Below are 14,786 nucleotides of genomic sequence, written 5' to 3' on the forward strand. Positions count from 1 at the left end.
GGATTGTTGTGGCCACTGTCAGCACGACTGCAAGGGCCGCAGTGCAGCGGGGCCCGGCCCGACCGGCAGCCGGGTACCTCCTCAAAGGTGGAAGCAAGAGAGAGATTTCCCTGGCTTGCCTGTCTGCAAAATGTCTATCTCACAGAGGTGGATCCAGCTTTTTAAATGCTTTAATAGGTAGTCAGTTCCCACAGCTAGCCAGCTCTTGGATTTTGCTTGGCACAGGGGCAGCTCTCGCTTAGCAGCTCCTCTCAGGAAAATCATTTCCATGGGGGGCTTCTTCCCTGCTCACCAAATAGCAATTCATGCAAAAGCAGCACAAACTGTTCTTCCTGTCCTCCTATCTTTGCCAGAGAATGCCTTTCAAAGGGATAATAATTGGGAATGAGGGGGTTTACATTTTCCATTGCAAAGGAGCCTCCTGCCTCCCTTAGCAGGCCCCTGTCTTTCAAACGAAGACACACACGGTCTCCTTTTGCACCTTCACTTGGCCCCAGCCACTCCTGATCATTTGAAGGAGCGGCTCAGAAGAAGGGGCTGCAATCCCCCAAGGCCTGGACTGCTCCAGGCCGCTCCTGGTGCCTTGGGCTGTTGAAGGGGTGCCGGGGTGCCCTTTGTGACACAGGCACGGGGTGCTGGGGTGCCCTTTGTGACACAGGAATGGGGTGCCGGGGTGGCCTTTGTGACACAGGCACAGGGTGCCAGGGTGGCCTTTGTGACACAGGCACAGGGTGCCAGGGTGCCCTTTGTGACACAGGCACGGGGTGCTGGGGTGGCCTTTGTGACACAGGCACAGGGTGCCGGGGTGGCCTTTGTGACACAGGCACGGTGTGTCAGGGCCCGTGGTGACGCGGGACCTTGCGGTGCCCAAAGTCCATTGTGACATGGCAGAGCCCCGCCCCGGCTGGGGGGTATATAAAGGGCTTGTGGGGCCTGGGTCAGTCCCAGGACAGTGGCTGTGTCCAGGTACCTGTGTGTGCCAGAGGACTGCAGGCACGGAGGAGGAGAAGGCGAAGCCCAAGTCCCAGCCCCACAGGCCCTGGCCTGGCTCACAGAGAGCCCAGGCCTTGAGGGAGCAGCAGGAGGAGGCTGAGAGGGCAAGCAGAGGGAGGAGAGGAGCCGTGGAGTCCTGTGCTGAGGAAGAGCCAGAGCTCTGCCGAGGAGAAATGAACAAGTTCCAGCAAGGGACTCCAGGGGAAGCCTGCACTGGGCCACAGCTGTCCCCAGGAGAAGCCCAGAGCTGCCAGGAGCTCTCTGAGTGGGATGAAGGCCTTGAGCAAGAGCTGGTCCAAGTATGGGGGAGCTACTGGCATTTCTGGGACTGGGATGAGGGCAGGGAGCAAGAGCCCTCCCCAGTTGTCTCCGAGTGGGACGAGTGCAGGGAGCAGGAGCCGTGGCAGGCGGACAGCGATCACTGTCAGGAATTCTCAGATTGGGAAGAATCTCCTGAGCAGCGGCTGTCCCCAGGAGAAGGCACGAGCCGCCGGGCACTCTTGGACTGGGAAGCTTGTCGCAAGCAAGAGCTGTGCCAGGATGGCCAGGAGGTGACTGGAGGCAAAGCAAAGAGAAAATCCTCCAGGTCCAGCTGGGATGATGACAGTGATGGAGAGCTGGCTCAGGACAGCAGGGAATACTGCGACATCCTGTGCAGCCAGCTCAAGGCCTGGCAGCGGGAGGACGATGACTGGGATGAGGTGAGCGTCCTGGAGCTGCACCAGGAAGGAGAAGAGGCCAGGCAGCAGAGACTGGCAGATTTAGCCCAAGAGGGAATCCTGCTGCCTGTCCCTCGAGAAGCTTGGGTGGAGTGCCAGGAGCCCGAGCTGTGCCCGCAAGAGCAACTCTGTGCCGGGCCTGGCCCTCTGGCAGCCCAAGCCACGGTGGAAAATGTCTCTTCTCCTGGGCAGCCGCTTCCCCACAGGAAAGGCCGCTCGCTCTTGAGGCAGGCACTGTGGGCGCTGCGGGCACTGCGGGGGCTGTGGGGGCTGCGGGGGCTGTTCCACTGCCCCTGCCTGGCGGCACAGCCGCAGGATCAGCGCCCGCTGCCAGCAGTGCAGGGCTGCAGATGGCGGCTGCCCCGCGGCCTGCCCGGCGCCCCGAGGGAGCCGCACGGGCTGCCCCGGCCTGCGCTGGCCCTGCAGGCCGAGTCGGCCCCGGCCGCTCTGCGGCACCCCTGGGGCGGCTCCCCGAGGGCACACGGCAGCCCAAAGCGGCACCCAAAGGGGGACCCTCGCTGCCGGGGCTCAGCGCCGCATCCCGGCCCATCGTCCGGCCGGGAAGGCACCTGGAAAGTCATCGGCTCCCAGCGGCAGCCTGGCACCGCCAGCGGCACCCCTGCACCGGGTCCCCGAGGGCCACAGCCACACGGCTCTTGGCCGTTTGCAGGGACACTGGCTCCAGCTCCTCCCTGCTGGACTCCAAGGCCATTTCCTCTCCTCCGGAAAGGACTCCATGCTGATCCTGGGGCACTTTGGCCATGAGGAATGGACACAGACAGGAGGTGTTGCTCCCAGGACACGATGGCAGCCTGCTGGACTGCAACACACACAGTTCTAACAAAAGAAAAGAAAGTTGTTTTTAGGAAGTAGTAGTAGAAAAGAAAAAAACCCCAAACCCACCTCCCCCCCAACGAAAACCTGCATAAGACCCTCCAGAAACCAAAAAATGATAAAGAATAAGAATAGGAATATTAGGAAGAAGAGGTAGAAGCTGAAGTAGATGAAGACGTAGTAGTACTTAAAACATGGAAAATTAAGAATAAGAATAAAATGTTGGAGTCTGGAATACAGAGTGTGTGCCCTTGTTTCTGATACTTAGTTATAAGATCCAGGTATAAGTTCCCCCAGGCAGGGCAGGTCCCTGGGTGCTGCCCCTGGCCCAGATAGTTTTCAGATGGGAAAAACTATCAGAAGTAAGGTTTTAGAAGACAAAATGTCTTCCCTGCTGACAGCACCATAAGGAATAGCTGCAGGGCAGAGTTTTAAAAACAGAGGTTGTCTTGACCTCTCTACAGCCTTGCATGGTGCTCAGCATGATAGATCAGGGGAAAAAATATTATAGTGGTGTGGTAGCAGCCTCAGGGAGGCAAAGAGTTACATTGTCCCACCCCAAACCCCTTGAGAAGGGCAGCCCAGGAGTTCTGATTGGGTTTGAGTCCCTGAGGGGTTCTCCCTTGCTGTGCTTCTACTGGTCCCTGACCCTGAACTCCACCCTCAAAGGTGGAAACCCTCGGGGGTTCTGTCCCTCAAAAACCCCTGCTGTGCCTCTGTTCAGGGCTCTCTGTTCTGGACCTGACTTTGTTCCCATGCTGAATAAATGGTTTCGTGAACTGGGAGCCCGTCTCGGTGTTTGATGCTGGTCCCCAGAATCCTGCTGCTTCCCTGGACGAGATCCTGAGGTTGCTGATTGCAACATATGGTGAGAGATTGCGTGGCATCCAGCAAAGCAAGAGAACAGCAGGACCCAGCTCCATGGACACCTCGTAAGTCACCGGCTGATGGCCTGAGAGCCAGCGAGACCCCGCCTAAGAAATGAGGACTCGAGAGTACCTGGCAGGAAGGCTGGGTTGGGAGTGCCTCGGGCATGGGGAAGAAAAGGGCTTACGGAGGTGTGGGAGCCGAGACCAGACACTGGGACACCTTACATCACCCAACGAGACATATTATGGACGATATTAACATTATGAACGATTATATTAACATTATGGACAATTATGGACGGTATGGCTCTTCCGGTGGACTGTTTTTGTCTTCTGTGAAGTTCCTTTTTTTTTTTTTGGTGTATACCTCCCTGTACCTTCCCCTTTCCCCTGTTCCCAAGGGCAGGACAAAGGGTGAAAAAAGCCAAGATGGCTCAGGGCTGCTGCCAACTCCCTGTCACCCCGGTGTCTTTCTGCCATCCTGTTAGCGTTCAGGAACACACATAATCGCGAATGATTATATGAAGGTGCTTTATTGAAGAGCTCTGGGTATCAGGGTTACACATACCCAAATCTGACCCAATTTGGTTTTGAGTTGAACATATTTTATACTCTATCGTTATGCAACTTACATATTAATTATTAAACTTACATTGTTCTATTGTAAGCATTGTTTTTACCCAGGCATGGATTTCTCGTGATCCACCCTTAGCCCCCCAACATTGTTCCTCATGATCTTTAAACAATAATTATATCTAATCACATCTAACAATTGTATCATTTATCATCTACTGATTAGACAGGTGCAGTTTGACCTGATCTTTAGCAAGCACAAGGCCTAACATTTCTCAGGGCCTACTTTTCCCAGGGCTTACCAAATCTAACTTTCTTTCTAAGTCCCCAAATTTTCTAAGATTTTAGAACCTTTTACTATCATTCCCCCCTTTGAAAGCATTTTCACTTCACCATAAGTGCAAATATTATCACTCAATACAGTCCTTTGTTTCTGAGTTTATACTTGGTGTTCTTCAAATCCTTGATTGATGTAAACGTTATCCTGGATGCTGTCAGGAACTGGAGAACCAGAAGATGGTGGGTGTGGATCTCATGTCACTGCCTTTATTATTTTCTGGTTCCAGGACGTTTTCTTCTGTATTTCTCCTTTAAGATGCTGTAAACTAACCAAATTGCTAAGAATACTATTATTAAGATTATCACACTCTCAATGATAGATTTAATCCATGAACTCACATTCCACCCTAACCCTTTGAAGATTTTGCCTAACCAATTTATAGTTAAATCATTTTGCTCTTCCTATGCTTCATGCTCTATTTGTTGCAACTAATTGATGTCATATTCTACATCTGCAGTCACATTTGGGATGTGGATGCAGCAACGATCAATCTGTCCCCTTAAAAAAACTCATACACTCCATGCTCTTTCAAGAGTAATAAATTGTAATTGTATGTTTAGTTCTTTAAATCTTTCCCGGGTGACTCTTGCTAGTCTATCTACCTGACCTGTTGTAAGAGACCGTCCAAGATTCCCTCATCTGTCTCACAACCGTCTCAAGGACAGAGACTGAGACCCTGAATATCACAAGGGACTTGGTTTGGGGGTTTGGGCCTAGCTGAGATGGATGTTTGCTCAGTGATTGTTTGCAGGTGGTTGCACGGTACACTGCCTTTGTTCCTGCTGGTGAGCAGAGGCTTGGTAACCTGCACAACGGGTTTTCCATGACTCATGGCTCTCATTCCTGCTGGTGAGCAGAGGCTTGTGCCTGGTACCCGGTGCAATGGGTTTTCCACAACACCTTGTCCTTGTTCCTGCTGGTGAGCAAAGACTTGCAAGACATGGATCGCTCTGTACCCTACACCTGCTCCCTGCGCAATGGAATTCATCACAATGATCATCAATCTCATCTGGTTTTGGCCCTGCACCCCTCGCTTTGCATAAGACTATAAAATTATACCCCAAACTTACCTTCCTTTGAGATCTCCCCAACAGACAGAAGACTCTGCGTCGTTGGACGCCTGAGTGGACTTCGACGTTGGTATCTATAATCCCCTTACTCTCTTTTCCTTATGCTTTGCTTTCTCTTCTCTTTCCCTCTATCGCATATTAGTGCTGATGAGCACTCAATAAACTGTGTTTTCCTGTTTAAGTCCTTGGTTTGCTGATAATCTTTTGTACTCTAAGACCGGCTAAAAGAACCACATCACGAATCCCACCTTGCGGATCGTGACATAAATTGGCGTCACGGACAGGATTCTGAGAGACAGAAGGGGTTGCAGGTTGTTGTGCAGTCTGTATCAGGGGAAGGACGTTTCGCTTCAGCCGCACCCAGCCTGCCACACTGGTGAGCAGTGTCTAGAAAGCAAGGGAGGCGACTCGAATTTCTCACAAACTGCACACGCCCAGGTGAAAAGCACCCCTACACTCATTTGAGGGCTCTGTCTTCAGAATTTTACACGGGATCTTTGAGTACAAAAGGTGGGACTTACTGGTTTTTTATATTTTGACTGCTTGGTGTAGCGGAGAGTCTGAATTTTAACATAAAGGTGTGCCTCCCAAGCAGATTTGGTCTCTCCACCCACGACAGGGGTGAACGCAGCGTTGGCTGTGTCTGATGTAGTGTGACTGAGTTTTACCTCCCTGTAGTGGTTCTGTGTACTGTTATGTGTTTTTGATGAATTTTGACTGCTTGGTGTAGTGAAGAGACAACTTGAATTTTAACATAAAGGGGTGCCTCCCAAGCAGATTTTGTCTCTTCATCCATACAGGGACGCGAAGGGTGACGTGGCAAAGGCTGCGTCTGTGCATAACTTAAGTCTTACCTCCCTGTAGTGGTACTGAACCCTTCACACACACAAACATGAGTGAACACTCTGAAAACTCTAGTATAAAAGATAAAGCTGCATTCATTGCTTTGTTAGCAAAACACAGTGCTAAGCCCTCCCCAGCTGGGGAAGAATGGGCTCAAAATAATTGGTTCAACCTGGAAAATGTAACTGATAGAATTTGCTCCCTGCAACATGAGGCAAAGTTCAAATTTGGCTGTAATAAAACCATAATTTGTTCTGTATTGGGAGCTTGCCTTACGTCGGCTGTAGAGGCTCGCACGAGACGAAGGCAGGAAGAGAATGTAATTATACAATCCCTACAAAATTTAGTTGAAAGTTTGCAAAATGAAATTCATTTCTTACGAACTGCTCTGAGTGAGGAGCGTGCCAAAAATTCACAGTGTGCTGATTCCTTTAAGGAGTCGCTGGAAAAAGAAACTCCTCAGATAAATCACATATATCCTCAAGCAGAATTACATTTGGTAAAAAATTGTGGTGAAAACTGTTGCTCCGAAATAAGACCTTTGATTAAAACAGAATATAACTATATCAATGATGAAGATCTTGATCCACATATAACCACTAAAGAAATCCCATACACTGCTACTGAATTGGCTAAGTTAAAAAAGGAGTACGGGCGTCTCCCTCACGAGTCAGAGACAGAATACGTATTTCGAGTGTCTCTCACAGGGGGAGATCAAATTCGATTATCTGAACAGGAAGCAAGTGGTTACTGGGGACATGGTGTTTTCTTAACAACAGGAGATAACCGCAACCCATGGTCCCTAACACAGCGAGCTGCATATTGGGCGGGGGGACTTAAACCCCTGGAAAGGGGAGATCCTGTAGCTCTAACCGGCTCCCCAGACCAAATTCTAGAAAACATTCATAAGGCAGCTTGTCTACAACTGATTCATGAAAGAAAATTAATTGTTGGTTCTGAATCACCAATGTTGCTACCCGTGAAGGCTGAAATTATGACTCCTTTAATTCGTGGCCTTCCAGAATCGCTTAAACCCACTGCTATCCTTCTCCAGAAAACGATAGCTGCCATAAGCCCAATAGAAAGACTGGACAGGCTTCTGGAAAACCCAAATAACAAAAGTAGATCTGTTGATCCTGGGTTTTCTCCGTACACGAATCCTTCACCATATACAAACTCACAACTCAATTTAGCTGCTGGAAATCACAAAATTTGGACATGGAGTGAAGTTGCAGAAGAGTTACTAAACTATAACAGGAAATATGGTCCTGTAAAAACCCCAGAGGAAAAGCTAGAAAGAACAAATGGTGTTAGGCACATTGCCCCTCCTAACATGAAAACAGAAAAGGGTGGGCAAATTTCTAGCCGACAGTATTGGTGGAACTTGGGGCTGAAAAAGGGGATACCAAAGGGGTTAATGGATAACCTACCATTTGAAAAATTAAGTAAACTGGTTTCTCGGTGGCAGGAATCCAGTCCCATTGTACCAAGCGCTCCACCTTCCCCTCAGCCTACTCCAGGCAGTGAGCCAACACAACCTTATGCACAATATCTGGGTAGTGGGCCAAAGCAACATCACTCACAGGTTCTGGACAGTGAACAGAAACAATCACAGTTTCTGAGCAGTGGGTCAAAGCAAAATCACTCCCAAGCTCTGGATAGGGAGCAGAAACAACCCCAAAGTTTAGCAATGGAATTGAAACATTTTCAAAAGCAGGGAAACTTGAACCCCCGTCTCTAATTGAAGGTGAGCATAGAGATGGGGGGGGCAATTGGATATATCTTAGACAGCTCACCCGCAATCGACAAACTGGAGATTTATTAATAACAGCAATAGTTGGTCCCAAGCGAACACTGGTCACTTTTGTAATAGACACTGGAGCCCAAATTTCTGCATTAACAAATGCAACTGCCCAAAAATGTGGAATTGTTCCAGTAAAGAAAAGATACTGTGTCCTGAATGCTTTGGGAACTTCAGAAGCTATGAAAATAGCTTTTGTAAAAATTTTATTACCTGGAGAGGAAGAACAATTAACTATCAAAGTAGTGCTTGGAGATATCCCAAATGATTTGTTAGGCATGGATGTTCTGGCTGGAAGGCAGTGGGAAGATCAGGACGGCCTATTGTGGTCTTTTGGCACATCACGTCTTAACATTAACTTGCTCCAAATGGCACCTTCCCTGCCACACAGCAAAATCACTAACGTTAAACAATATCCTCTCCCTTCTGGTGCCAAGGAAGGCATCAAAACTGTAATTCAGGATTTACGAGATCAAGGGGTAATAGTTAACACTCATTCCCCTTTTAACTCTCCAGTGTGGCCAGTGCGGAAACCTAATGGAAAATGGAGACTTACCATTGACTTTCGCAGGCTAAATGCCAACACAGATCCCCTCACTGCAGCGGTTCCAAATTTAGCTGAATTAATAATATCAATTCAAGAAAAAGCTCACCCATTCATGGCAACTATAGATGTCAAAGACATGTTCTTTATGATACCTATACAGCCAGAGGACATGGACCGTTTTGCTTTTACTTGGGACGGTCAGCAATACACGTTCACCAGATTACCACAAGGGTACAAACACTCTCCCACCTTAGCACACCATGCTTTGGCACAAGAATTAGAAAAAATATCCAAACCTGAGGATATAGCTGTTTATCAATACATTGATGACATTCTTGTGGGGGGAGAGGAAAAGGAAGTAGTGGGGGAGGTTCAGCAAAAAATAGTATCTCACCTAGAAAGCCTTGACCTACAAATCCCCTCAGAAAAAATTCAGAAACCATCACAAGAAGTGAAGTTTTTGGGAATCTGGTGGAAGGGAGGTATGACATGTATCCCACCTGATACCCTAACCACTCTAGATCAGATTAAAATGCCTGAATCCAAGAAAGAACTTCAACAAGCTTTAGGCTTGTTAGTGTTTTGGAGAAAACACATCCCAGATTTTTCAATAATTGCCAGACCCCTTTATGATTTGTTAAGAAAAGGGGTGAAATGGGAATGGACCCCTTCCCAAGAAGAGGCATTGCAATTGTTAATCTTTGAAGCAATAGCCTATCAAGCACTGGGTCCCATACATCCCACAGATCCTTTCCAAGTAGAATGGGGGTTTGCTGCTTCAGCACTGTCAGTTCACATATGACAACGGGGTCCAGAAGGCCCTACAAGACCTGTTGGGTTTTTCTCCCGTGGCTTTAAAGATGCTGAGAAGAGATACACCACTTGGGAAAAGGGACTGTTTGTGGTCAGCATAGCTCTCATAGAAGTGGAGAAAATTACACGACAACAGCCCATAGTGCTGAGAGGCCCTTTTAAAGTTATAAAAACAGTTACTACTGGGACTCCCCCCCCTGACGGGGTGGCACAGAGGGCTTCAGTAAGAAAATGGTATGCCCAGATCGAACATTACTGTAACATCTTTTCAATAACTGAAGGAGCGATAAAAAATCTGGCCATACAAGAAACCGAGAGCTTGGCTGATGGCCACGAAAACCCTGTTTCTGTAATTAAGGTAGCCCCTCCTTTCTCCCCCGAAAAATCAACAAACTCTTGGTTCACTGATGCTTCTGCCAAGCGAGAAGGGAAGGTATGGAAGTACCGGGCAGTAGCTCTCCACACTTCCTCAGGTGAACAAATAGTTACTGAAGGAGAAGGCAGTGCTCAAGTGGGTGAATTAATAGCTGTTTGGAGCGTTTTCAAACGAGAGGCACAGAATGCCTCTGTAGTTTATATTTACACTGACTCCTATGCTGTGTTTAAGGGATGCACAGAGTGGCTCTCTTTTTGGCAACAAAATGATTGGGAAGTAAATAGGATTCCAGTATGGCAGAAGGAAAAATGGCAAGAAATTTTAAATATTGCAACCCAAGGAAATTTTGCTGTAGGTTGGGTGGCTTCACATCAAACAAATGGAGATTTAGCTGGTAACCTGAACAATGCAGTTGATGAACTGACAAGAATAAGTCCTCTAAAGGAGGAACTTGTTACAGATGACTGGGATCACTTATTAGAGTGGCTGCATGTAAAAAGACAACACACAGGTGTAAAGGATCTGTATAAAGAAGCTTTTGCTCGAGGGTGGCCCGTTACCAGAGAAATGTGCAAAACATGTATATCAGCCTGTGAGCAATGCCGCAAGCGGCTGGAAAGACACCCTCTGAAAGATGACCCTTTGCATTTAAGAACAGGCAAAGGACTTTGGGATGCATGGCAAGTCGATTATATCGGCCCTTTCAAACAGTCAAGAGGTAAACACTTTGTGCTGGTAGGGGTAGAAATTGTGTCCGGGTTAGTTCAGGCTTATGCTTTTAACAGAGCCACTGGTGACAACACTGTTAAGGCTTTGCAGGGATGGTTTGGAACTTTTCCAAAACCACAAGAGATTCAATCTGATAATGGTTCTCACTTCACTGCTAAAGTTGTGCAAGATTGGGCAAAGGATGAGGGAATTAAATGGACCTTTCACACCCCTTACTACCCTCAAGCTAACGGGATTGTAGAAAGAACCAATGGTCTCCTTAAGCGACTCCTGAAACCACATGAAGGGAATTGGGATGTTCGATTGTGGAAAGCTGTCAAAACTATAAATGATAGATGGGGGGTGAATGGGTGTCCCAAAATCACTGCCTTTTGCCCAAAAGCTCCTAACATCATCCCTGCACCATGGGGGCCAAACGATTCTAAGAATCCAGCGCACTACCCTGGTCAGCCGGTTTTGGTGGACCTCCCCACAGTAGGGGAAGTGCCACTGATACTGAAAGTTCCCTTGAACAAGTATGCGTGGGTAGCATCTGATGCCCTGGGGAAGGAGCATCGGATAAACACACGCTGGATAATTCCTTCATTTTAATCTCCTGCCCCAATGTGGCAGAATCTGTTGTTTCTTTTACTTTCACAGAAGAACTCCGAGGAACATGAAAATTGAATAAGCCATGATAACACTACTAATCCTTCTTTTCATCCTGCCGCAATATCATGGCCAAAACTCGACTGAGTGGCCATGGTCCGAAGCAGTCACCAGCAACTATGCCATAGGACATCACCCTGGAGACCATCAGCGAAATCTAGCAATTGTAGTACTGCATAACTCTGAAATGTACCGCCCGGGTGACTGGGAGTGGGATCAAAAGGATTGGGTTAGAATACTAACAGGAGCAATTGGGGAGGAAATTAAGATAGGATGTAGGAAAATAGAAAAATCTCGTTATGAAAAAGCCTCCACCATTACAATTGCCGGAAACCTTCTTGAACCGAATTTAACAAGCAGTTTGCACCCTAATATTTCAGCAGAACTTTGTTCCACAGAAGATTGGAAATGCGGCAAATATGATCCCCTCATATTGTGTTGCCGTCAGAAGAACATTGGAAACTACACACTAGATCCGAGCACCAACAATGTCGAAAGCACGAAGCTCTGTAGAAGTGAACCCACTGACTGCTGGTACAATTTTACCTTAACCAGACCAGTTTACGTGACCTGCACTTGGCAATCAGGATTTACAGGTTTAATTCACAGATTTAAAATAAATGCTGTAACAAGGCCTATATTAAGTGTGATAATCACATACCATGGTGTAAATACCCCTTTTGTGCTGAATGGTAAAACTAACGTTTTCCCTTCTTTTCTGTTAACTCAAGGTGATGATGTTTCAATACGCTGCAGACTGAGTACCGGATCCCATACTGAGCCTGTACACAGTCAAGTTGCCGGATCTCGTGGCCAGGTTATATCTTGTGAAACTCGGAATCAAGATTGTTGGCTGAATTTAACAGCTGTACAATTGTCCTCCAAAGTCGTGTGTGGTAAAAACAATACCAAATATTGGGGAGAGCTTAATGTTCAGGTTGTACTACCTACCACACAACCACCAATTAGATTGACTCCAAAAATTTCTGAAATTGGACCCTATGTAATCAGGAAAACTGGCCAACAACAAATGCTATTTAATCCAGCATGGTCTATCAAACAAGTTAAATTACTAATGCAAAACAATGTCTCAGAGATTCAGCCAGCTTGTTCACCTTTTTTGCAAACTTCCTTTGAGGGGTGGACAACCTGGTTGCGAAAGCGAAATTCTTTTCACAAACGGATGACAAGAGATATAACCGGTGTCGTGGGATCAGGACTAGGAATTTTGAATAGTATTGATTCAGAAGTATTGATGAATAAATTGGCTGTTGCAACTAAAGATTTGACCAAAATACAACAACCACTGAGGTCATCTTTAACTGCTTTGGGAACCCAACAGTGGTTGCTATCAAACATATTACCAAATTGGGAAAGGGTAAATGTAGATGATCACAAATTAATAATTGATGCACTCAGTGCTACCCAAAACAATGTTTCTCTGGCTCTTAGCTGTATTCAAGCCCAGTTGTGGATGCAGTCAGTTGCTGCATCAATTATCAGAGAGGGTGAAGAAGGCACCTTTCCCACTGAGATTCGGAAAATAGTCTGGGACAATGCCAATGATTTTGAAAAGGAATTTCAATCTTGGTGGAATTTGGTAAATTTTACCTACGATCCCATCACAAACACAGCCACAGCTTTTGTGTTGACAATACGTAATGCTTCAGTACATTCAATCTTTCCTATCATTGCACTGGGGCTGAATCATGACGGAGCTGTTCTCTATCCTTTAGAGCATAGGGAATGGGCCCGTCAGATTGGTGGGAAATGGCAAACTGTTGGTTTGGAAAATTGTATTGTCCGGGAACAACAAGGGTTTATCTGTGAAAGTAATGCAATCAAAGCTCAAGACATTTGTTTAGACACAGAACAGAATATCTGTCATTTTGAAATCCATCCTAATGACACTTCTGAAACAGTGCTTGTGTATGTAGGCAATGGATGTGTATGCTTGAGAACTGCTTGTGATAGTATGCTTGTAGAAAACATAGTAGTGGATACTAAGAATCATTCAAATTTTTGTGTATGCAATTTTACTGAGATTATAGGTTGTGACTTTTCTTATTTAGCTCCAGTTACTTCATATTATCTTTTGCAGTATAATTACACTTTGATTCATCGTTTAGTGCCTGCTCCAATTGGAATGAACTTTACTCTGGTAAGGCAATTGTTGCTTCACCAGGATTTAATCGAAATTTTGGAAAAGATCAAAAAGGATGGACAAAAGACCTTAGTTACGGTTCACCACAATGTGAAAGGAATACGTCGTGTTCTGGAAAGAGTAAGGAAAGATGCTGAACACAAGTGGTGGGACACTCTTTTTGGGTGGTCACCAACTGCTACAGGTGTTTTGAACAAATTGTGTCATCCCATCATCGTGCTCTTGGTTTTAGTTTTACTTGGTTTTGTTCTATCAGCAATTTTGTACATCCTGAATTGGAGAATGATGAAGCGGTTGACACAATTGACTTCCATAATGGATGCACACAACATGATTGGTACTTTACATGTTGCTGATACCCCTAAGGTTATCGATACTCGATGAATTATGCAGGCACTACAATAAATAATTTGACATTGTGACTATGAGGTTAATCATTTTATCATGGTGTATTTTAGAATATAATTTATTGTTTGTTTTAAGATAAGAAACCAATCTGTAAGTTTTAGTTGAAATTATATATATGGAATGGTTTTTCTTTGAAATCAATATATTGATTTTCTTATTGTTTTTGTTTTCTCTTTTTCCTTTTTCTGTCCCTTATCTTTTCCCTACTACCTGTCTCTGTTTTTTCTGGGATATACTACCAACTGTAACGAGTCCTGAAGACTTCAGAGAAGAATTCTGCAGCAGCACTACAACATCGTGCAGAAAGACCTCGACGATTGTGAGCCACGGGGTGGTGTAAGAGACGGTCCGAAGATTCCCTCATCTGTCTCACAACCGTCTCAAGGACAGAGACTGAGACCCTGAATATCACAAGGGACTTGGTTTGGGGGTTTGGGCCTAGCTGAGATGGATGTTTGCTCAGTGATTGTTTGCAGGTGGTTGCACAGTACACTGCCCTCGTTCCTGCTGGTGAGCAGAGGCTTGGTAACCTGCACAACGGGTTTTCCACGACTCATGGCTCTCATTCCTGCTGGTGAGCAGAGGTTTGTGCCTGGTACCCGGTGCAATGGGTTTTCCACAACACCTTGTCCCTGTTCCTGCTGATGAGCAAAGACTTGCAAGACATGGATCGCTCTGTACCCTACACCTGCTCCCTGCGCAATGGAATTCATCACAATGATCATCAATCGCCTCTGGTTTTGGCCCTGCGCCCCTCGCTTTGCAAAAGACTATAAAATTATACCCCAAACTCACCTTCCTTTGAGATCTCCCCAATGGACAGAAGACTCTGCGTCGTTGGACGGCTGAGTGGACTTCAACGTTGGTAGCTATAATCCCCTTACTCTCTTTTCCTTATGCTTTGTTTTCTCTTTTCTTTCCCTCTATCGCATATTAGTGCTGATGAGCACTCAATAAACTGTGTTTTCTTGTTTAAGTCCTTGGTTTGCTGATAATCTTTTGTACTCTAAGACCGGCTAAAAGAACCACATCACGAATCCCACCTTGCGGATCGTGACA

General features: G+C 46.4%; 2 protein-coding genes across 2 annotated transcripts; both read left to right on the top strand.

Annotated features, from left to right (window-relative positions):
- The first annotated feature begins 5,752 nt into the window (after positions 1-5,752).
- On the top strand, positions 5,753-8,777 carry LOC147646022 (uncharacterized). The gene has a single exon (XM_086874006.1). The coding sequence runs from the start codon at positions 6,291-6,293 to the stop codon at positions 7,980-7,982; it is 1,692 nt and encodes a 563-aa protein (XP_086730132.1). The 5' UTR covers positions 5,753-6,290; the 3' UTR covers positions 7,983-8,777.
- A 2,565-nt stretch (positions 8,778-11,342) lies between these two features.
- On the top strand, positions 11,343-14,232 carry LOC111942267 (uncharacterized). The gene has a single exon (XM_086873999.1). It carries the CDS (start codon positions 11,343-11,345, stop codon positions 13,701-13,703), a length of 2,361 nt encoding a protein of 786 aa, XP_086730125.1. The 3' UTR covers positions 13,704-14,232.
- The last annotated feature ends 554 nt before the right edge of the window (positions 14,233-14,786 follow it).

This window comes from Cyanistes caeruleus, unplaced genomic scaffold (assembly GCF_971803275.1).
Source record: "Cyanistes caeruleus unplaced genomic scaffold, bCyaCae1.hap1.1 HAP1_SCAFFOLD_131, whole genome shotgun sequence".
Taxonomy (NCBI): Eukaryota; Metazoa; Chordata; class Aves; order Passeriformes; family Paridae; genus Cyanistes; species Cyanistes caeruleus.

Bases quoted from the DNA above. Each gene is read 5' to 3' on its own strand.
- LOC147646022 (XM_086874006.1), top strand. From the start codon at position 6,291: ATGAGTGAACACTCTGAAAACTCTAGTATAAAAGATAAAGCTGCATTC.
- LOC111942267 (XM_086873999.1), top strand. From the start codon at position 11,343: ATGTACCGCCCGGGTGACTGGGAGTGGGATCAAAAGGATTGGGTTAGA.